The sequence below is a fragment of the Lates calcarifer genome, linkage group LG4 (assembly GCF_001640805.2).
Source record: "Lates calcarifer isolate ASB-BC8 linkage group LG4, TLL_Latcal_v3, whole genome shotgun sequence".
Classification (NCBI taxonomy): Eukaryota; Metazoa; Chordata; class Actinopteri; family Centropomidae; genus Lates; species Lates calcarifer.
The window spans coordinates 20,452,315-20,476,625 of record NC_066836.1 but is presented as its reverse complement, the minus strand read 5'-3'; the positions used below and the strand labels follow the sequence as shown (position 1 = coordinate 20,476,625).

Sequence of the window (24,311 nt, the reverse complement as noted above, 5' to 3'; positions counted from 1 at the left end):
ATAGCAAAAAGAGAGAGAGAGAAAGATTTAAAATAATTGAATGCAATGAGTGCAGTCTATCAGAGCTGTTACTCTGATGCTGATACTCTGTTCCTCTCTGCTGGACTGAGGGTAAATCAGCTGTACTGTAGGCCTGTGTCTTATATCTTACAAACACACTCACTCACACACGCACACACACACACACACAGAAGTACCAGTCTCCTGTGATCCAATGGGCAGCCGAGGCCAAGAGGCACTGTACTGTGATTGTTCCAATTAAAGAGACACAGAGAGAGACGCAGACAGACAGAAAAGGAAGGAAAAAAGGGGGGAAAGGCAGATAATGTCAAACTGTAGGAAGACAGATTCATGATTCCATCAGACAGCATTCCCTTATAGTGTCTGCCTCCACTAACTCATCTGAACGCATCACCAGCTGCCAGACTGAGACCCCTTTTAAAAAGAAAAGACCTTTCCACATCTTTAACATGTTCTCTAGATAGAAAAGTCAAACTCTCACTGCAGAGGACTTTGGATAAGCTGCAGGGGTGATGGATAGATGTTATAAAACACAGAAAGACAGAGAGGAAATAGCAAGATGGTGGAATGGTTTTATGATGGTCATCAACTTGTTTCAAGAAGCTACTTCACATATAACTTCAAAACCACCTAATCTTGCAATCATTTTTCATAATCTTTTTTTGCATTATCAGGTTCTGACATGCATTGAGTACTTGTTGTATAATGTTAAAGCACAATAGAGTCGCAGTTTCTTTTCCTAAATTCCACTGCTATAAAAACAGACCAAGTTCATTTAAATGTGGATATCATTCATTTGGAGAGTGAAGCACTCCTGTCTCTGGATTATCATCCAGTGGTACTTCCACTGAAATTTACATTGTGAAATTTACATTTTTGATGGTACATGAGATGACAATGTAGAGATTTCATCCAATATGACTGAGAACATGCAGTTGAATCACAAATATACAGTAGCTTTGCTCTGCTCTTCATCGTTACTAAGACATGAGAATCCCTAAAGCAATCAGGTACTTCATCATTTCCAACTAAAAACCAAACCAAGCCAAAACAAAAGTACAAATAATGTGCCAATGAATGCAACATGAGAATTCTAGAATAATTTGGGGGATCCATTTTTATTCCCACACACCTTTAGGTGCTGACCCAGGCTTAGAGCAGTGCTCACAGCACTGTGGGTGGGCTTGTACTTGAGAAAGGCAGACAGAGCGGGGTTGAGGGGTGAGCGTCGGCCTTCCTTCTCCGACCGTGACTGCGCATCTCACCGCTGTTGTTTAGTATTCAGCAGCAGAGCATGGAGAATGAAGAGGGCCAGTCTGAAGCACATGGGCCTGTTTTAGCGTCTCCTCCCCGGTATGCACCACCCAACCCTGTTAGACCGGAGATTAACCCCAATGCACTACCTTATGGGGTGTTAGGCCCACTTGCAAAGCTAAGGTGATTGTGTTAGAGGAGAGACATGTGACATCTGTAGGGGCCACACACTCTCTCACACACAGCCATGTTGGTTACTACACCATTACACATGGACGTGAAATGATTTAGACACTTGCCTTTTTGTCTTTGTCTCTCTTTATGTCCTCATTTTTGATCTGCACTTCCAAAACGCAGATTTAAACATGTTCAACTTTTTACAGTGCAAATTCACAGAATGCACTTTGTTTTACACAGTCAAATTTAGAGATACAATTTCTGTCCGAGTAGGTGTAAATCCAGTGGTTCACCTGAATGTAGCTTTGAATGCAGAATGGAGCCAATCTCTCTGCATGTTGCTTTAATTGGTTGGTTTAAAAGACCAAAATTTCAATGGAAGATCTTCATTTATAACGTAGAGTACCGTTAAATGTCATATTCTAATGATAAAACTTAAGCATATTCCCAGACGCCCTCAGGTAAATGATTCCTGACCTTTTTAAACCTAGGTAAAAGAGAGGGGGAAAAAGGGGCTGCACACACACACACACACACACACAGAAGCATAAAAGCACCATGCATAATGTCCAATTTACTGTGGCAGCACTGGAGGTTGGTCATTTCTCACATATTATTATTAGATTACTGCTGTCAAGCACTTAAGCCTCTGCTCTGCCCCTTTCCACTTGATTAATAGGAGACGACTGTAAATACAAATATTTCATAGCTGCCTTGTAAAAAAAAAAAAAAAAAGAAAAAAAAAGCAGCAGCCCAGGCACACATGAAAACATAAGTGCACACACACACACAACTCTGTCAGGGCTAAGCCTTGTAAAAAACTGATATTGCCTCTCATTTGTTCTGTTGCTCTCTTTTTTATCTGCTTGATTCTTGTTCACTTGAGGAATTCCCTGGATTGTCTTTGTCACAGAGTGGGTTAGAGGCTGATGTGGCTTTATATGTGTGTGCCTGCTTGTGAGAAAGAGAGAGTGTGTTGTGAGACAGATTTATGGACAGGCAGTGTCCCGTAATGTCAGACAGTTACTCTCCTCCTTTTCAGATGTTTACCCTTCCTCCTCTTCCCTCCTCATCTCCTGCCTCCTCTTTTTCCAATCTCCCCTTCTTCCCTAACTCCTCTTAATGTCCCATAAACATTAACTCTAATCAGTGGAAGGGATTTTATAGACAAAGTCAGGCAGGTTACAGTCATCATCAATGACGTGTCGCTCTCAGCATCATGGCCATAACACTCCTGAAATACTCCAAGGGTAAAGATTACCATTCTTCTTGTTTTTATTTTCTTTGTGAGAGATCTATTGTATTATACAAATAAACTTTGAATTTTAGAAGTGTAATTTTTTTTTTTTTTTTAATGTTCGGTCCATATAGATAAACAAAGTCAGATTCTAATTCTAAATTAAAAAATCCAACCAACATTTAATCAAATTACTTTCACAGCTACTGACTTTTCAGATTTAATCTCTTGTGTCAAATTCAGACTACGCAACACCTCTATCTGATGATGGTCACTGTATAAAATGCGTTGGACGCGAATATTTGGATATTTGTTGTCCATTTTCAATTTTGGGATTCAGATATTTAGTCTATAAATAAAGGCAAACTGTAAAGTGGCCTACTTCAGTGGCACAACAAGCATGAAAACTCACCTGCTGTCTTTCATGATCGTCACGTGTGATGTCATTAGGAGGCGGTCCCAGGGATTGATTGATTTCCAGGAGCAAGAGCGTAAACGCAGAGGAGTCTGAAATTTCAGCTCTTTTCACTGCTTGAACTTAATCTTTTCTAATTCCTTTTTGCCACTTGCATTTCAGCTTCACTCTGCAGTTAAATTGACACTTTAGCTTCATTCAGTGCTTACGCTTCTTTCAGCTCTTCCATTTTAACTGCTTTTCAGATTCGTTAATTTGTACTTCAGCGGCCATTTGAGTCACAGCTTTATCACTTCAGCAGCCAGAATGCAGATGTTTTCTTCACATTTACCCCTGTCTCGCTGGAGTATTGGGTCTGTATGGACTTTTGAAATAAAGTAATACATAAAGAAATAAAGAAATAAGAAATAAAAAGTCAAGGGACCTTACAGCCATGTAAAATCATTCAAATGATCTTATTGTTGAGCCAAGCTGGGGTGTATCTAAATTTCTTTTGAAACAGCATTACTCTTGCCTTGTCCATGATTATTGATTGTTCCATGCAGCAACTGCCATGTGAGGACAGGTGCAGGTGTAGTCACTGCTCCAGAGGTGATAATATAACAAGATCATCTGCATATAGAAGACATTTTATTTATCTCCCTCTCTCTCTCTCTCTCTCTCCTCTCTCTCTCCCTCTCCCTCCAGTCAATGCTGTTGTCGGTGCACATCAAGCGTGAGGGAGAATCACCCGTGGTCTCGCCTCTGTCCTCTGAGGACGCCCACCACTCCGACAGATACCAGGTCACACTCATTCACGGACACACACACACACACAAAGAGCACCACATACCACTAGTATTTAAGTAATAAGACATACCTTCACTTATAGTAATGAATGACCAGAAGAACTACAATCATGGAATGTACACCTTGTCAGATATTAATATGCATTGCCAATCATGACTAAGATTGCACATTGGCCATAATACAATGTTAAATATAAAAATGGAAATTCCATCTCTCTTATAGCACACTCAAATGAATACCTTCAGTCTCTAAGTTAAGGTGTGGTCCTTAAGAGACTAAATCAAAGTTCTAATTATGTGATATTATTATAATTTTGGAAAACAACAGCACTGGCCTCTTAATGTTCTAATATTCTACTTTTGTTATGTTTAATGTCAAAGTAAGTTGAAAATGTAAATGCAGGGCACCTTCTAAGCATTGCCTTTTTGGCTGTATTAACAGCATAACAAATCATGGACTTAGTATTGAATCAAATGTTGAATTTCCCTAATCATGACCAATGTGTAATAATAAAGCTGGGGATGATGGTGGATTTTGGTTTTTATGCCCTCTCAGCAGTTAAGTTGACCAACAGGCCAATCTCCTTAAATCTCAGCTGTCTTTAAAGCCCTCCCTGACTGCTTTTATCTCTTATATTCATCAAAGTTTGTTCGGGTAATTCTTCTGGCCGTGATGTATCTCTGGGTTAAGTGGGTTTCCCCCCTCACACCATAAAATAAGAACTATTAAGTCCATGCAGACGTTACATCCATACGTTCAGGATGACACAGCTCATAAAGACCTTAAAGCGATAAAGTAGATTTTCTCATTAAGTGAAACTGCTGAAATCACCTTATATTATACAAATGATTAAGTCAATGGTGACTCTTTTTACCACCCTGAAAATGAAGCATAATAGCAGACTTTGACACCTCCTCTCGGCCTGTCAGTCTGTCGTCTCAGCGCTCTTCTCCTCTCCACCCCTTCCCTCCTTCTAAAAATCTGACCTATTCGCAGCCATTCAGTGAGTGTATCATAATGATACTGTAGTAGTGGCCATGCACGGCAAGTGGGCCTATAACTCAAGTGCTGGTAGGGAGGGGAGAGGAGGGAGGAGAAGGAAGGAGTGAGGAGATGAATGAAGGGCTAGAACAGAGGGAGGAGGCCCTGGCAGCTTGACGGCTCTCGCTGATGAACGATAGACTGACAATGAGAGGACTAAACTGCTGCCTACTCACTGTTGCTGTGTCAAAGAGAGGGCATCCATAACTGAGACTGGGGATGCTTTAGTCAGCACATGCAGTATAGCTAAAGACATACAGACCTCTGGGTTTGAATCTCTGTAGGCCTGAGGCGTACATTCTGCAGACATAGAGAGGATGAAGAAATCTGACCTCACTTCATCTATTTTATAATTCTATACTTTTAATGTTATGGCCATTATTTTTAATGATGCAGGAATTTACCCCAGGCATCCTGAACCATCCCAGACCCAAATGTTAGAGATTCACTCAGATAAATAATTTAATTGTACACCACAGATGCCAGGGGTGGACAGTAACTGAACACACTTATAAAAGTACTGTGCTTAAGTTCAGTTCATTTTTGAGGTGCTTTTTCCCCATTATATGCTACTTTATATTTTTACTTCACCACAGCGGGAGATATTGTACAGTTTAATCTACATTTATTTGACGGACTACTTTGCAGAATTTACATAGAACATGCAGTTCACGGTTTCAGCTTTGATCTTAGGTTCCCATCCCTTTTGGTTTATGACCCTTTACAAAAAAGTAGCATGTAGCTGGGGCGTCTTGTTACATTTGAGATCCAAAAATGTCAAATCTCCCAAAAAACACAGAAAAGTCCAAAATATGAGGACAAATTTGTGTAACAGAAATTTGTTTCCACTCCCCAGATTTAACTTGTGACCCCCTTCCAAGGGTCACAAGTTAAATGGAAGGGGGTCCAACCGTTTATGTTGGGAACCGTTACCTTGGGAACCACTGGACATATATGTGTATACACACATACACATGCATAATGAATACTTTAACTTTATGTACTTTTTGCTGATAATATTAATGTACATTTACTTAAATAGGATTTTGAATGCAGGATTAGAACTTTTACTAGCAGAGGATCTGAATATGTCTTCCACCACTTACTACAATTGCATAATAATAATAAAAAAAATATATGTTTGATTAGTTACAACTACAAAGCTCAATAATCTGGGATATCTAGGGTTAAAATGTGTAAAAACTACTCTTTAGGAGTAAGAAATAGCTCATGTCCACAAAAAAACAACAAAAACCCCACAAAAATTATAAAGTTTAGCAACATGTTTATCATCATTTTTATCAGGGAAAATATCCTTACTGTTCTTTTCTGTACTGGTTTATATAAACAAAAGTATAGAAGAGTAGTAGTGCAATAGTTGTGTATCTAATGTAGTCTGGACAAACCAAACTCATTAGTAAAAAGGAAAGTGGTTAATGAAACCTGCTGCTACCCCCCAGTGGTCGCCACCTGGAACAACATGTGACGTTTCCCCACTTCCGTCTGTAGCGCGTCACATGATCAAAACAAGGCAACATGGCGTCGGACATGAGTAGATTTTGCCGATACGGGCGCCACTTTGAATCCCTTTCCATCCGTATGAAAGTATAGACACAACATTTAGTTTGCAGTGATGAACAGTATCTGGAGACACACTCGGGTTGTTTGCAGCAGTGAGTTTTAGCGGCTGTAGAAGAAGCTGTGTCAGAAAGCCGACAGTTATGGAGGAGGTGGAAAACAAGAGAGAAGTAGGTCTAATTGTTTACAGTACCACAGTCAAAGTAGACAAGCCTTCAGCATCCAAAGCAATCTCATTCTGAAAAGTTACATTTGTCCTTGTAAACATTTTATAATGCTTCTCTAGTATCTAATGTGTATTTCCTTCCTCTTCTTTTCCTTTTTGCTTGCAGACATTTTTACGAGTTCGGGCAAACAGGCAAACAAGATTGAATGGTACGTACACATATCGTCTCATCTACTGAGTTATACTTAATGATGCTTTTCAATACACATTGTATGGCTCCAACGAATTCATTTGATCAAAATGTCCATATTAAGGGTTTATTACTGTTCTCAGACTTAAATTTGGTCATTGAAGTTGGTCATTGATTTTAGAGATAAGGTAGAATACATTGGAAAATTAAAGAAAATGGAATAAACACAGTGTCATATAAAGCAGAAAAGTTATATGTAACAGTAAATTTCCAGCAGTTAAAATACATGTGTAAAAGGAAAAAGAAAAAGTAATTATCATAACCACAAATAACTGAGTAACATTATGATATCACTGATGTTAAGGCTCAGGAGACAAAGTTTTTTTGTTATGCAGTATGTTTATATCATGAAAGTTAATTACCTGATGTTTTGTTAGCTCTGAAAGGTTTGTGTTCTACCACTGTGTATGTCCTGGGGTGTCAGAGGATGTTGATCTATCATCATCCCGTATTGATGATATCATGTGATGACACCTGTGGCTCCTACTGTAGATTTTTGTGTTAGTCTCAACAAGAGGTTTTCAAGGTGTGGTGGTGGTGACAATTTTTTTAAACACTCGCTCTTTCTGTAAAATACAAGAGCAATATATTCAAATTATTTTGAGTGAAAATATAACAAAAAATATATAAATGTATACCAGTATAGCAGTATAGCTGATGTCAAGAATTTAACTATTACTTCACTTTGTACAAATTGAACATGGACCTTTGTCATTTCCAGCTACCATCTTCATGTGAATAAGGAAAAGTAGGCACAATTTGGGAAAAGGGCTAAATGACAGAATTACAATCAGAACAATTTTAAGTGTTGATAAACAACATTCCAGGTTTTTCAAAGATTGACAGGTACTTTTTCTTTTGAGATTATCTGTGAGCTGTGCTCTATGACTGATATATTTTGGTAATATTTTCTAGCTGGCTTCGTGAAAGCCATAACAGCCTTAACAGGCATCACTGAAGGCTTCATAAAAGGTGTTAGACAGGTGGCAATGTGGCCAATAGGCTGCACACTCAGGATCCTAGTATGGTCCATGCTGGCTCATTGTCTCACTGTCAAGGCTCAGTGGGACACTTGAATAGAACAGTCATTATAACGCTATTAGTCACACCTGTGCTGCACCTGTGCCTACTACAACAAAATGTCTGCTGTGAAAATGCCTCATCATTTGATGCTAATTTGATCTAAAGAAACTGCTTACAATACAGTGTATATTCCTGCAAGCACCTTGTGTTATATACCACAACATCAACAGATGTTCCCTCCTGATGACTGAAAATCATCTCACATTTCAGTATTTTTTTGGCACCATGTATTCGTAGCGGTCATCATCTTCAAAGGAAGAGTGTTACTTGCTTTCCCTTTCTTCTCAGTCTTGATGCAGCACACAGATAACTTGCTTTTAGTCAGAGCCCATGACAAGAGCAGAAGAAGTCTTAGTTTAAACTTCACCCTCCATTACTTTCTCTCTCCCCTCATGTGGAACCAGGGATCATTCTCATGTGGGGTATAACAGCTGAGGGGGGGCAGAAATCCCTGCTGGACCTAATTAGCAGCCCTTTCCCTTTTGTATTCAACAACGCTCCCCTCGATTAGTGTCAGGGGAGGACTGGTGAGGAGGAGGAGGAGGAGGCCATTTCTCTTTTTAACCCTCACAGCCTCACTCCCTCCATCTCCTTCCCCTGCAGTAATGGTGTATTGCCTTATGTCCTCCTCTTCTCCCTCCGCCTCTTGCCACAGTCCCTCTTGGCCTCCTCTGCTTTCCCAGGCAGCTAAAAATTAATGTCCCTGTGCACCATTTGCAGTTAAGAAAAAACGACAGAGACTCGGGGCGCAATGACGGCTGTTCTGCTCTGTTAAATTTCTAATTAAATGTGTGTGTGTGTGTGTGTGTGTGTGTGTGTGTGTGTGTGTGTGTGTGTGGTGGGGAGAAGCTGTGGGGGGAAGGAGAGGAAAATGGGAAGAAATGGAGGGAGAGGGGTGGCATAGATGTAGAGGAGGATTGAGACTGTCACATCCAGCTCTTGTCATTTCTTTCATAACACATTTCAGGAGGAGGCCAAATTTAGCCACCTGAGCTGCTCGTAGGCTTGTACAGAACTGAGAATAGAGGGCAGGCCTGCTGGGGAGTTATATTACATCCAATCAAAGAACACATTCATCTGACATAAATATCCCTCAGGCCTTTTTAGATTGTCTCCTGTGCCTTGAAACCAGTGATATTATTGTGTAAGGAAAACTTGAATAATTATTAAAATTTAAAAGCAACTTGACAATAAAAATCTCTCTCTCTCTCTCCCCCTCTCTTTCTTTCTTTGTTTGAATACCACCTGTGTCTCCAGCCCGTATAGGGAAGATGAAGAGGAGGAAGCCTGAGGAGGGGGGCCAGGTATGTCCGCTGTGCAGCACTCCATTGGCTGGGAGCGAGGAGGAGATGAGTAGACATGTGGAACAATGCCTGATCCAGGTAGTACAATCTGGGCCCCGAACCCCGCCTACCGCCAGTCGGACAGCCTATCAACCCTTCTTTTCCTATAGATGCTGTCCAGTCACATCTGTACTGTAGTGAAGATACCAGCCAGTAGCAACAGTAGTTCATCTAGATACTGACCACCTGAGCTCTTTAACATTCTTTAAATGGCGGGTACTGCATTCATATCATATGGGAGTAACTGTCAGATAGACTGGGACATATATACAACAGTGACATAAACATTTGTACATGTTTAAACTCACTTGAATCTGTCTAATTCGCAGATTAAAGCTTGTGATAGACCTTGGTTACAGCTTTTTCAGAATCAGATTTTCTGGCAAAATTCAGTTTGCATATATAAGAAAATTTACTAATTTTTTTTTTACCTTTAGTATCATTTTTGACAAATGACATAAACATTTGTACATGTTTAAACTCACTTGAATCTGTCTAATTCGCAGATTAAAGCTTGTGATAGACCTTGGTTACAGCTTTTTCAGAATCAGATTTTCTGGCAAAATTCAGTTTGCATATATAAGAAAATTTACTAATTTTTTTTTTACCTTTAGTGTCATTTTTCTCCTTTATGTGTGCATTTGTTTGCATTTACTGCATTTGCATTCAGCAAATTTGCACAGCTTACCCACTTCAAAGTTGCCATTAACAGCAGTTTCAAGAAGCTCATATCTGCAGTTTCTCCCATATGACATGGCTGCATCATTTTCATTGGCATGTTGCTCCTGTATGAGCATAACGATCACGTCTGTAGTTTTTTTTTTTTAATTGTCAATCAGTAGCAGGCCTTCCTGTTGCAGTTGGGTACCTCTTGTTTTCGTGTAGATTCTGAGGATGTAGCTTCTTTCTTACTGTAGAAAAGTGACAACAAATCCTTCTCACCACTAATCACCACTCCTCCTGTATCTCACCTCACTGACTATCCATTACCCTAGCTAGACACTAATATCTCTTATTCAGTATCACACTTTTGTTCTTCCAGTACTGTACCTTGTTACGGGAGCTGTGTTCACAGCACAGGATTTTCCAATTTTTTTGAGCAACAAGAGCATATACTGTATTTATAAAATAATTTAAAATAAGGCATAATTGACTTAAGATTTGAATCCTCCCTAAACTTATTGAATTGGTTTATTCTGAAGCAGTTGCAGAAAGTGGAACATTATCCACAGAGGCCAAGTCTTGGCTCAGTAAAAATCAAGTGAAACATAATTTGGACATTTTTCCGCATTTTTTTCAGCAAATATATTTCAGACCCCTCCAAGGTGGAATAGACTTTATTATAGCTACAAGCACAGTTAAACGAAGCTGTTGCAAAAACAGTCTCCTTTCTTTGCTTTGCTGTTTGGCTTTGTTTAAAATGCTGCAAAAGAGGAGGAAAAGAGAGAGACGTTTAGGTGTTAGTACAGTTGGAGCAAACCCCAAACTTTGACCATGTAAGTGTCTATTCCCTTGCCATTCTTGTCCTTTGGATATCCTCAACATACTGTAGACCTGGGGGATAAAAAAGTAACATTAATTCAAAATTCTGATATAATTTTCTTTAATAGAATATATCATTGTGTCAATACATATTATGTAATATAATAAATGGCCAATAAGTATTCAGTACAGTTGATTTCCATGCTTAGACAGCATGCACAGAAATTAATCACCACCTGCCAATCACGTCGCAGGATTAGAGGTATTCATTGTGCAAGATAGGTTTTAGATTAGCTTGGTTAGATTTTATCATTGTAATTGTCTGTACCTCAGATTTGTGAAATATTCCACTGTTAGCAAATTTTATTGTGATAACATTTGTGGCCACATCACCCAGCCCTACCTCAACATGGCAACAGTACAGTTCCTGATCACAGCTCCCCTTGATTTGGTACAGCACAGGTTTAGTGTACTATGGAAATTGGCCTATCTTTCACAGTAGAGCAGTAAAATCGTGCCTTTTAGGCTGTTGAAATCTGTGAGGAAAAAAATCTCAATTTAAAAGACATGTATCTCCAAAAAAGTAAAACAAAACAGTTGCTCTTTCCTTTAAAAAAAAAAAAAAGTATATTGTTGCTGTGATTAATATGTGCCCTTGTGTTTGTGTGTCAGCGGGAGGGTGCGTTAGGCGACGATGACTCTGCTGACATGGATGGAGAGAATGGGCGGGGCTTCGAGGAGTACGAGTGGGCGGGGCAGAAGAGGATCAGAGCTACAGCTTTGCTGGAGGGAGGCTTCAGAGGTACAAACACACACACACACCTCCTCTCATGTAACACCATGCTGGTTGTATTTCAAATGTTAACTTTCTTTTCAGAGGTAGGTTGTCTTTCCTGTCATTTTCTGAAGCAGCAGTGTTGTCAGTGCTGGTGTGCATGCTGTGTGATGATGTAGGGTGTCCAGTTATCTGCTTGTTAGATGACTGACTGACCTGTCACAGCTCCATGGTCGTGTCCAGTCACAGTAGTTTACAGTGTGTAGACAGGGTCAGCCCAGCTCCCTGTTTGTTCTCTCCTTCCCCTCTCTCTGTCTGCCTGTCTCCTCCTTTGTTTCTCTGCTCATCCATCATTCCCTCTGTTACTGTCCAGTGTGAGCAGTGTTAGCTCTGTAAGACCAGTGTTGAATGTGACCAGGGAGCTGTAATGGTGCCAGTGGTCTGGTGGCAGTGTGGGCTGGCCCGGGGTCAGCCCAGCTCAGCTTGGCTCGGCCCCCACACAACCCTCTTAGCAAGGGGAAGGAAAACACATTTAGCTGGGCAATTGACCTGTTGGTCACCACTCACTCTCTCTCTCTCTCTGTGTGTGTGTGAGTGAGCCCAGAAATGCAATTATAGAACTGGATGGGAGAGCTGGTCACTGGGGAGCACAGCAACTGCTCTGTGACTCAACACACCTACAGTGCTCCCACTTACCTCTCTGTCACTGTCTTTTTTTAGTCTCTCTTCTCAAACTTATAGTTTATATATGTTTAATTAATATCAGTTTCAGGTGTTTTAAGAACTGATTCATCAGTTCAGTCCTTGTTCCAAGCAAAAATGTCAGAATAAGTAATTAAAAAATGTCACTTTAGGCTCTGGGAAACTGAACTCCTCCAAAATGCAGGTTACCTACACTCAGAACTGTACCTGAACACAGATGGAGCTGCTGCTCTGCTAACGCACACACACGCTCTCTTGTGTAGACACGACGTTTAATGATTAACTGCTGTCAAACATTTTTAGTAGTCCCTCAAATTACTTAATTGATTATCTTTTGATTATTTCAGCAACATATGCAAGGATGCATTTGTCAATTCCACAAGTATAAGAAGGACTGGATATTGTTTCAACATTAGTGCTGATACAAAACCTGTGCTTTGGTATTAATAGCAAAATAAAATCTACCACAGTTCTCAAATATAAAAGTTTGTCACACAAGCAACTTTTCCAGAGTAAAATGATGTAAAATTGTCAAAGCGAGGATTTTAATTCAGAAGAAAAAGTAAGGAAAAGTATAAATCATAGTGTTTGATGGCAGCTTTCAGTACCTGACATATTTTGATGCTGCTATGATATGCAGTATAATAATACTAAAGTAATTCAATACAATGACTCACTGCTCTAATTACATGTGATTATGAAAACCAATGTTGTTTGCTTGCTAGACGAACCATGTAAGTCCAAGCCAAATTATGTTCTTCTAAACAGAACAGACATTTTATTTCTGTGTTAGAGATAAATGCAGCTTTGAACTGCACTGTGCTTCACAGTGGCCTCCTGTTGTGGCTTGAGTTGTGTTTGTGTGTAAAATGTGAAGAGAAAGCAAGGCATCAGCAAGTGCACAGAGAGAGTTAAAGAGTTGTTGTCATCTCTAAGAGGCTCTTTCAGACTCTCTTGGCTCTGCCTCTGCTTTCATCTGTCCCTCTTCCTGCTCTCCTCCTTCTCTCCGCGTTCGATCCGTTGTTAAACACTCACATGCTGAGCCTCACCTGCCTCCCTCTCTCCCCCTCCCTCCCCTCTCTGCAAGCCAGAGAGAGAGGAGACAAGATAGATCAATGTTGAAATCTCAACTAAGAGGAGCTCGTGGGGTGGGAGGTGGCTTCTCCACCCGTCCATCCATCTCCCAGACGCTCCCTCCATCCGTCCATCTCTCTTTTCACGTTGTTAAACGAGCAGACACAGGACCCTTCTGCCGTGCTCTAATAGGGCACCTTGTGATGTGACACAGATAACTGAGGTGGCCTGGAGAGAGCGACTTGAAACACACGCATACACACACACACACACACACACACACACACACACACACACACTTGGCAGAAGGCTCAGAAGGTGGATTTGTCTTGAAAGCTCCTCAGTGGTTCTAACACGCCGCTGAATCCAGCAGGCTCTCGGCAGGCTAGACGGATATAGAGATGTTGCAGGGGGGTCTCCTCAGCTGGCGGGATGAAGAGAGGGCCTATCCCTCTGTGAAGTGCCACCATCCTTCCCTGCCTTTGAGACTGCAAGGAAGAAAGGCAGAGGAACGAGGCCCTTTCAAGGGGAGAGAGGAGAGAGGGAGGGTGGGAGTAAGGGACTGAGGAAAAATCGAACAGGATCAGTTTATGATTCAACTCTGTGTGAGGGAAGACTTCCCTGTGTCTCGCACCAGCTTAGCCAGGTTGAAAGGACCCATATAGCACAGACAGAGAACTTTCTTTATCTGTCTAGTGGACGGTCTAAGTCTCTGTTTTATGAGCTGGGAAGTAACTAGATTTTACTTCATAACTTCATTTCAATTTGTTATGATAGAGTAGGTTGTTGTTTTAAAACTTTTTGATACTAGTGCCAGTCTGACATACAGAGTTGGTACAAATGACTGGTACCAAAACAATAATTATTTTTCTGTAACTGTGTTTTAAGATATTAAGATATTTTTGCAAGACCATTCATTTCATTTGCAATTAGAACTTCTGCACATCAGAGTAATTGTTGAGATCTGGTTACACGGCAACATCTCTACAACAAAGTCTGACTAATGCCGGGGTCAGACTACACAAATTCAGTCTGATTATGACCTGAATTTCCAGCATCAGGCCTAAATATGAATGTTGGGAATGATGAACGTGACACAGGAAGACAGACCTGTGATATATAATTATATATAATTCATTATGGATCAGGAAAGTAACACATCTGTAACAGCTACAAATAATATGAAATATATTGTTATTCAAGTAATCCACACACTTGTAGTTTTCCATCCATGTAGTTTTGTCTTCAAAGTGCTCAGCTTTGGTTTTTTGTTTACTCTATATGTGTTTTTAATTTTTTACATTTTTATTTTTATTTTTCCTGCTGCTCTATGTTTCTCTCTCTTGCTGTAGCTAAATATTCAGCAACATCCTCACCAAGCTGGAAAACACAAACTGTAACTGTTTGGAACAAAATAGTTGATCTGTTAGTGTGGCAGCGGAGAGACCGATGGAACGACAGACAGACAGATCCTGAAGTTTGATATGAGGCTGTCCTGAGAGACGAGGAGGAGAAGAGGGGGATTACTGCAGGTTGAGATGGCACAGAGGGATGGAGGAAGAGGAGAAATCCCTTCTTTGTAAATGGACTTCAAAGATGGCCGTCTCATGTCTTTGTGTCTGCGTCCCTTTCCCCATCTCTCTCTGACCTGTAAATGGCAGAAAGATAGTGCGATGACCTTTGACACCCCTCCTTTCTGCTTCTTATGGGGTCCCGATAATTGCTATGGTAACGGGGTGTCGCTGAGGTCGGTCGATGGGTTGATCTGGGCTCCCAGTCAGCCTGATGAGTCCTTTGATCCTGCCAGTCTCTTCAGATCTGTCCTTGTTGTGTTGTTGTGGTGACATATATGTAAATTGAATGTCTCCTGTGTTGCTGTCATGAAGCATGTAAGTCGGGCGATAAAATGTGTAGTTAGCATGTTCAGAGTTAACGATATTCAGGAGTTAGTTATGATAATGAGACCAGGATGGCTGTGCAGGAGGATGTGTGTGTATTGATCCTGTCCTTTCTAGCAGAAAAGAGGGGAACAGTTCATTGAGCAGGACTGGTATAGCAAAGGGAGAACCAGAACAGGTGATACATGAGTAGAGAGAAAAATAGAGTGGTGGTGGAAGAGATGTGCAAACTGTTGAAAAAACAAGGGAAGTGAAGAAAAGTGAAGAGACGATAGGTGGGAGAAATGTGAAAGAATAAAGGTGATGATCCAAAAGGGAGGGGAAAGGAGGTGAAGAAAGGAGGAATGAAGAGGAAGAGAGGTGAAGGAAAAAAGTGGGGAGGGGGGGGGCGCGTTGGTGCATAATGTGAGTGAAAAGCAGTTAGAGTGGGGCTGACCTTTTCCTGGCCAGATTAGATTGGCCTGCCAAGACTGCTTAGAGGGACAGGTAAAAGCACTGGGAACACACACACACACACACACACACACACACACATACATACATATCAAACAGGCCACACTTATACTCACAGTGAAAGCATTACAGATATGTACAGTATACACTCTAGCTGTGTGCAATCCAGTTTGGAAGTAGATGTACATGTGTATCAATAAGATTTTAAAAAAAATGAAAACTTCTGTGTCACTGTTCTATTAAAGCGATGGCTATCCTCAGTGAGTTCTTGGACTGCAACTCATTTTTTTCAGGGGTCTTCATTATCAATTAATCTGCTAATTATTTAGATGAATAATTGATTGTTATGTCTATACAGGAGACTTTTTTCAGCATCAGTGCTGCCAGATGCTGGACCCGTATTTACACATATCTATGGATGAAAAAGCTTAAAACGAATTGTCATATGATCATCGCCTAAAAGTGTACAGGACAAAGTTTGAAGTTGGAATCCCATATTATCAGGACATAGATTTTGTGTATGTTTTTGCAGGCCAAACAAAAATCTGTGCTGGCACCATTTGTCATAAAACTAACATTACATTTTAAGGCATCCCATTAATGACTCCAAAATGATCTCATTGATTTGTATCTTTTATGCACGTTTGTGTAAGCAAAGCAAACATGTGAGCTTCATTAATTCTCAGGTTATCACATTTTATTCCTCTGATGTATGCTACTTATAACTTGAATAAAGCACAGATGGTTGTTTTGTGAATCAGGACACTTTGGAGTCACCTAGGTATTAACAGGGTGCTGACAGAATAGCCTTATACTTAAATTTTTAATATAAAATTTCTCATAAATGGATAGAGCACAGATTTTTATTTTATGTGCACAAATGAATTGGGATGATTTTGATCATGTCTTGATCACCTGGGGTGCCTAATCAGAAATCAAATGTTAGGCATTTTTGCTTGAAAAATGGAAAGTGATTATTAGAAAACAGTTGCAGATTTTTTTAGATTGATTAGTCAACTAATTGCTGCAGCTCTACAGATGTCTAATGAAGATACAATATAAGGACTAAAAGTGGTTGATAAAACCCTTACATGTACCAGTACAAAAACATCACATAAACTGTTCATATCTAATAAATGTTGTTAGATATGACATTGGAAATTGAACTAGGTTTTCACTGGTGGGGAAAAAAATTATCTTTCAAATTGAAGATATGGAACATGCATGGAAGTCCAGGCGTTTCTGTCTACTATAACATGCTCTGTTCACCTTCTGCCATGCCCTGAAAACCTATAGCCTCAGTAGCTGAACAGAGCCAGCAGGCTGCTAGATTTACACTGTGCAACCATTGTTCCCATATGTTCCCCTCTGCCGCTGAGACCAAATAAAAGTTAAAAGGTCCTTTTTATTTGATCACTAAAAACCATGGGCCTGTTGTAAAATGGCTTAGCATTGGTGGCGCGTTTTATCACAGCAGCTTTCATTCGTTCCATGCTCACAGTCTCTCCTCTCCCTGCTCATTTTTTATTCTTTCCAGAGTAAGAGTGAAATGAATTACAGAGTTAGGTAGGACAAGAAGCGGTGGCAGCTGCTTAAATCCCAGAAGAACCTTGGAGACGAGCCCTAGCGGCTGATTTGCACTTTGACAAAGACACTGTAGTGTAGTGAGACACCGTACTGCACTGAGACCAACTGTTAGAGGAAGTCTAGTATCGAGACGCGTGCGCATGCACACACACACATACATGGACTGGGACAGAGGGTTAAATAAGATGGCTGTCAACTCTGTCTACCTTGTATCTGATCCCACACACTCTTGTCGCACACACACACTAGTCCAGCTGAGAGCTTGTAGAAATTGGGATAGGTGTAAATAAGATGGCTGTCAGGCCTGTCACTGGTAGACACACACAGACACCTTCAAACTCACATCGCAAGTGAAGCACAAGTGTGCACATACACACACATACTACCTACCTTCAAGTGCTTAAATAGTCAGGGTGTAAGTGACATACACACTTTAACGTTCCTGCACACTCACACACACCTACCTTTGCGTAGTAGATAGACATGGTCTAAGTGACAGGTAGACAGACTCTCACACTCGTGCACACACACACACACCTTCAAGGGGTTGGTGAGACAGGGCCTAAGTGACAGAGGGACAGACAGTCTCAAACAAACACTGAAGAGACGCCTCTAAGTGACGGACACACACACACACACACACACACACACACACACACACACACACACACACACACACACACACACACACACACACACACACACACACACACAGCCAGCTCTGTGGCTAAGTGAAGCTGAAGGGAGCAGTCAGGCAGCGGTAAGGGTTTGTCTGAGCGTTCATCACTGGATTTATCTCTCTCTCTCCCTCTCTCTCTCTCTCAGAGATTGATGGGTAAGGTGTCGGTCTTCATCAGTTCATCCCATGCTGTCTCTCTCTCTCCACCCTCTTCTGACCAGATTTTCCTGTTTTTCTCACCTTCCTCCTGGTTATCTCAAAATAGAAATAAGCTGAGCCAAATTTAAGATAAAGTTTTGAAACGTCTTAAAAACAGGCGATGGAGTCCTGAAAGGGTGTTTTTTTTTAATGCAGGATGATATTTGATTTAATTGTTTTATTAAACTTATTAATCATTTTTCCTGTGATTTGACCAAAGCTTCTTACTATGATATAAGAACTGGGCAGGTTTACTATGAGGTGTGACTTGCAGTTACCACCTATTGAGCAAAACCTTGCCCCTTGCCCTGTTCTGGAAAAGTCATGAGGCCTGTAATTGTAGTACAGCGCTACCATTGTAGGTGAATACATTTGATTTGTGTCTAAGCAGAGTGCAGGTTAGACTGTGTGTCAGTGACCTGAGGCCTGAGGTTTTCACTGATTCCTAGTGTCTTACTTTGTACTTTGTATAAGTGAAAGTAATGCTGAAAAGTGTCTCTGTTGTTTCACAGGAACAGGTTTTGCCACGTGTAACATCAAGGAAAGCGCAGCGGACAGCGACGCCGACCTGGATGTGGACGGAGACGACACCTTGGAGTACGGCAAAGCCCAGTACACCGAGGCCGATATCATCCCCTGCTCTGGAGCTGGAGAGGACCAAGGAGAGGCCAGAGAGAGGGAGGCGCTACGGGGAGCCGTGCTCAAGTACGTTGGCTACTAGATGAGCAAAATACTTCACCATAGCACTGTCTGGGGCTGTTTTCTTTATCAATTAGTCTACTGATTATTTTCTTGTTGAATTGTTGAGTTTATAAAATATCCATTCTGACAAATGTCTTTTGTCCAACCAGAAGTCCAAGACCACTGACAACCAAAACTATTCAATTTACAACAATATAAAATAAGAATATTCATATTCAAGAGGCTGGGAACAGACATTTTTTGGTGTTCTTCCCTTGATAAATGAATTGAATGATCTAACACTTATTAAAATAGTTGCCAATTATTTTCCTGTCAGTCAATTAATTGACAAATCGTTTCATTCAAGTACTGTTATACTACTACTACTACTGATATATCTTAAAGGTCTTGCTCACACCAGTGTTTGTGTGTCTGTGTTGTAGCGGTGGGATGCCTTCTAACAGAATAACGCCTGAGTTCTCCAAATGGGCCAGTGATGGTAAGTTTAGACAAGACAGCAGTTTAAACTAACCACTACTCCATATGTCATATCAAAACTTTCATTTCTAATTTGGATGAAAAACCAGTAAGATTCAAGTAAAGCCGTGAGCAGACATGATCCCATACTTTTTTAATCTGTAAAGTTTATAGCAGCGTTTTCTTATTTTTTCTGTGCAGGTGTGTATTAACCATTTTGCTATTGTGTATGTCTACAGAGATGCCTTCAACAAGCAATGGAGAGAGCAGCAAGACAGACCCCAGCACTCCTTCATCATCATCCTCTTCCTCCTGCGCCCCGCGCACCTGTAAAAACAGCGAGATCGAAAAGTAGGTTACCCAGAAATAATGCACACAAACACACATGTCATGAAGTAGTTGTAAAAAGGTGAGACAGAAAACGACTCATTCATAGTGATTCTATGACTGTGATGAGTTTTCTTACTTGTGGGGGAGTCGACTTGTAGGGGTCATAAATGATACATTTTGTGCAGGGTCTGTTTTTGCTGTGTGTGTGTGTGTGTGTGTGTGTGTGTGTGTGTGAGTGAGAGTGAGAGAAAGGGGGGTCTCCAGGTATTGATTTTCTCTGCAGTTGTGTTCTCTTAGAGCACAGAGCTGCCTTAGAATCATTAATGGGGACACAGACACAAACAGATACCAGACACACACTAGTGTCAAGGCAAATCTTTGTTCACACTGCTGTAAACACATGCCTCCAACACAGTTCAGACACTGACACATGATGCATAATAGTAAGCTTATATCATAGTTTTCAAGTTGAAGACTGAAAATCACACTTGGCATTCATACAGATAGTGCTTCGATTTTCTTTGTATTGTTTGTGTTTTTTTGTGTGTATTGCCTCTCATGACAAGTAATTAGACTTTCATGTCTAAAATCAGTGGAATGCCCCTTTGATAAACACTAGCAAATAAATAAGACTGTATGTCTGTAAGTACAGCAGAAGTACTGTAATGTTCACTTCCTAAATGATGTCAAGGTGCAAAAAAACAAAAAAAAAATCCTTTACCTGGTTACTGTTCAAACACACACTGCCACCCTATCCTATCCATTAGAACACCCTGCATGTGAAAGGCCAGTGCTCTGTAATTCACCCCTTTCCATCTCCTTATCCATATTCTTCCACAAGTAAACAATCTTACACATTCATACATGCACCATCCCCTGCAATAGTAATAGAGGTCAGCTCATTGTGAGAATGAGAGCAAAACATCAGCGGGTAAGCAAGCAAAGAGACAGAGGGATATGGTTGATTAGTTGCTTTTGCATGTCTGGCATATTCTCCTGTCCTTTTGCCCTGTGTAATTACACACACACACACACACACACACAGACCTGGGGTCAGCATTCTGCTGTCTGCTTGTTGCCTTCCATCCCAATCCATATTTTTTAAAGTGATTTCCTTTGTCCACCTCAAGCGCCCCTTAAAAATCACCACTCTTACCTCCTTTTTAACCTTTCCCACTTCAGTCATTTCCTCAGGTAAAATGTTAGAGTGAGGAGATATTTCATGGATGTGTTTTCCCTGTCATTGGATGCCTGAGTCAAAGGCCACACTGTCTGCTGACCAGTAAACTAATGACAGAATGTGGTGATTTTAGGTTTAAAACGCATACCCACTGAAATATTACCTGCATGGTTATAGCTTCTCATAACCCCTTCCCTTTGATGTCTGAGGGGGGCTGCATGTGATAAATGGTTCATTTAAATGAATCAATCAGCAGCGGTGTGTGTGTGTTCCTTGTATTAAATATCAGCAGAGGTGATAACTGGTGAATAAGCAGAGCAGCTTGAGGCGTATTGATCAGAGACAGCCCTGCAAGGCAAGAGCTGTGCGTGTGTGTGTTTGCTGAACGAGGGGATGCATTCGATAATTTGCGGCGTGATCGTCCCTGTTTTAGCTTGTCTGTTTGTGTTTGAGAGACAGAGATGTAGAGCGGTCAGTCACTGTGTTGAGAGGCAGCGGTCAGACATAGCTTTTTTTTTATGATTTGGGAAAAGGAAGAGAGCAGTGATATCATATTGCTTAGGCTTCGGCTGATATATAGCAGGACGTAATGCAGCCTATACCACCAACCTGGATCACTGAAGGCATTACCTCAGTGATACAGTATAGTCAGTGCTGCTATTCCTAAATTCTTGGTTCTTAAGATTTTTCTCAAAGCTCTTGTAAATCCTGTTGCTAAATTTCACCTAAAGAACATCGTCCAGGACCATAAATATTAATTTCTCTTCAGACAGTCGGATCTTATGACTGTTTTATGGCCCAAATGTAGGTTTGGGTGTTACAACATGATGTTCTAGCTGAGGTCTTAGTGGCCACCTGGAGCAGAACATGCCTTAATCTAAGTATCCATTTAAAGGGAGCCAACTAGATGCTGAATGATTGCATTGGAACAAGCAGTCGGCTGGCTGGCTGGAACAATTCCCTGCCTTACTCCTCTCCGTTTGCTATAAATGCCCGTATTTGTGGAGCTTCTGTGTCCCTCCGTCCCCAAATGAAAATGAGATTTGTCTCCTTTCGTTACATTGATACATTGTACGTGTGTGTGTGTGTGTGTGTGTGTGTGTGTGTGTGTGTGTGTGTGTGTGTGTGTGTGTGTGTGTGTGTGTGTTTGTGTTTGTGTGGGGTTTTGCACAGGGCAGTGTTAGTGAAATCCCTCTCTCTCTCTCTCTCTCTCTCTCTCTGTCTCTGATCCCAGATGGGTAATGATCTGGTCGCCTCCCGGGGCGTCTTCGTTCCCCTGCTCATTCCCCTGCAAGATAAATGAGCTCACACACACACAGTCACGCGCACACATACATACATATACACGTACAACGCCTGAGACGCTCTTTCCCTCCAAGATAAATGGCCCCTCCAATGCCGCCAATGCGATTGCTGCCAAATTTGGTGCTCCAGCTGGAACAATGCGGAGAGATTTCCATGTGGTTTCTGCAAATAATTGAATCTGTCCTCAATTTGGAAGTGATGAAGCTAGATTTCTACCCCCCCCCCCATACTCACACACACACACACACACACACACACACACTGGCCAGTCTCTTTCTCAGCCTTTTCCTCTCCTCTTTATTGTTCTGTCCCTACACCACATTTCTCTCTCTTTCTCCCTTCTTCCTCTTTCCCATTTCTCTTTTCTTCCAGTCCTCTGTCTCAATTTTTCTTGGGCACTTACAAGACGCCCTCCACCCCTTCCCTTTTGCCATCTGAGATCTACACATACACACATACATACACACACATCGGGCTGAGGCAGGGGAAATCAATAGTGACTTAAATGTTTTATCATGGTGTGTCAGTGTAGTTAAGGCCTTGGTTAACAGGGTGCAGCAGAGAACGATGCTCTAAAGGGATTTACTGCTGCTCTTTTCACAGCACATACATGTGAGAAATTTATTTTTCCTACCTGGTAGATGAAATGTTTGGTTCAATTTGGTGCCAAAATAGGCTTTTTAATTAATTGTAACATAATTTTTTCATTTTGTTTGTCCCTGTGTGGAGAGGGAAGCTGAGTGAGGCTGAAATGTAGGTAGATAGTAGATTAAGACACAGGGCTTATTGAGATGGATGGCAGAGGTCTTCACCTACACATAGACACACACACACACACGCTAATGAAATGAGAAATAGCCCCACACATGTTGGGGACAGAGCTCTAAATAGAGAGGAGGCAGAGCCATCTATCTGTCCCTTTCCGGCTCTCTCCTTTTTTGCCATAGGGATGACTTGAGATAGACATGTACTGCAGTTTCACCCACAAACATGTACACACCATCCACACAGCCCTATGGGGCAGTAACTAAGTTGGAGCAGTAGCATGTTGTGTAAATGGAAGCTGTATTTCAGTGCTTGTAGCTCCGGTTTTATGATGCCATGTCTTCAGATCAAGGCCACAACTTCAGTTAAAACCAACCAGACCAGAGCATAGTCCCACTGAGCTCACAAACACTCTAAAACACATAAAGTCATGCACAGTTGAAGAGAGCAAACAGATGTACAGTACATACCTGTAAATATCCATGTTTGAAGGACTGTTGTACTGACAGCAAAATATACTCAACAGAGAGTCATGGAGTCCCTGATGTAGGAGAACAACCATTGCTGTACTGGAGGTAGACTGAACAATGTAGGGTCGGGTTCTAAGCCTTTTTTCATTTCCTCAAAAATGTCCTCATTTTGGTAGAATACACAAATTTGTTCCATTTTAAAGTTGCATTGTATTTCTTCTTGCTAAATTTAATTAGCATCGATCCAGGTACAAAACATACAGGTAGCAAAAATGTCATATTTAGGGGATATTAACAGTCACTTTTGTCAGTTGAATTTACAAACAAAATGGCAGCAATTATAGACGTAATTAGTTGTAGCTACTTAATGGGGCCTACAAAACTAAACTGATAAAAGGCTAAGGTTATAACCACAGAAGGTTAAAGGATAACTTTATCTTTACTAACTAAATGTTTGATAGAGACGAAAATCTTTGGAATCAGTGGAATCCTGCAACTGTGAACAGCTGCTGCAATGTAATCCAATTAGCAGTTGTCAAAGTAGGTCCAGTAAAATGCCTGTTTTTGCCACTGACAGACTCAAATTGCGTCTGACAACATTATGGATAGAATTCCTACAGAGATAGACCTTTGTATTAAAGAGTAAGTTTGTTTAACCAGGAACAGCAGTTTTATCACTACCAGACTCCATCAACAAAACACACAGGAGGTGCTGAGTTACAGCTGATCAGTCATACTTTGTAAAGGATTTCAATTCTTCTTCCAGCACTGAAAGCGACACAAGAGCTACGCTCTTGATTCAGATTCTGTTTGGGATTCAAAAGGATCCTGATTTGATAAGCACATTGAAAAGTGATAAAATCACACTCAACACAGGTTATAGGGCAGACATTCATGGAAA

The 24,311-nt window shown here is 40.9% G+C and overlaps 1 protein-coding gene across 5 annotated transcripts in view; it reads left to right on the top strand.

The window, feature by feature from the left end:
- Nucleotides 1-24,311, top strand: part of rnf220a (ring finger protein 220a) — a 170,478-nt gene that overhangs the window by 131,645 nt on the left and 14,522 nt on the right. For 3 of the 5 annotated variants that reach the window (XM_051070166.1, XM_018677563.2, XM_051070168.1), the window contains 7 exons: nucleotides 3,792-3,887; nucleotides 6,845-6,887; nucleotides 9,269-9,393; nucleotides 11,509-11,638; nucleotides 18,715-18,907; nucleotides 19,327-19,382; nucleotides 19,600-19,711. In XM_051070166.1, the coding sequence (XP_050926123.1) occupies nucleotides 3,792-3,887; nucleotides 6,845-6,887; nucleotides 9,269-9,393; nucleotides 11,509-11,638; nucleotides 18,715-18,907; nucleotides 19,327-19,382; nucleotides 19,600-19,711 (755 nt within the window). The remainder of the gene's footprint in view (nucleotides 1-3,791; nucleotides 3,888-6,844; nucleotides 6,888-9,268; nucleotides 9,394-11,508; nucleotides 11,639-18,714; nucleotides 18,908-19,326; nucleotides 19,383-19,599; nucleotides 19,712-24,311) is intronic. The other 2 variants (XM_051070167.1, XM_051070169.1) reach the window with 1 other exon arrangement.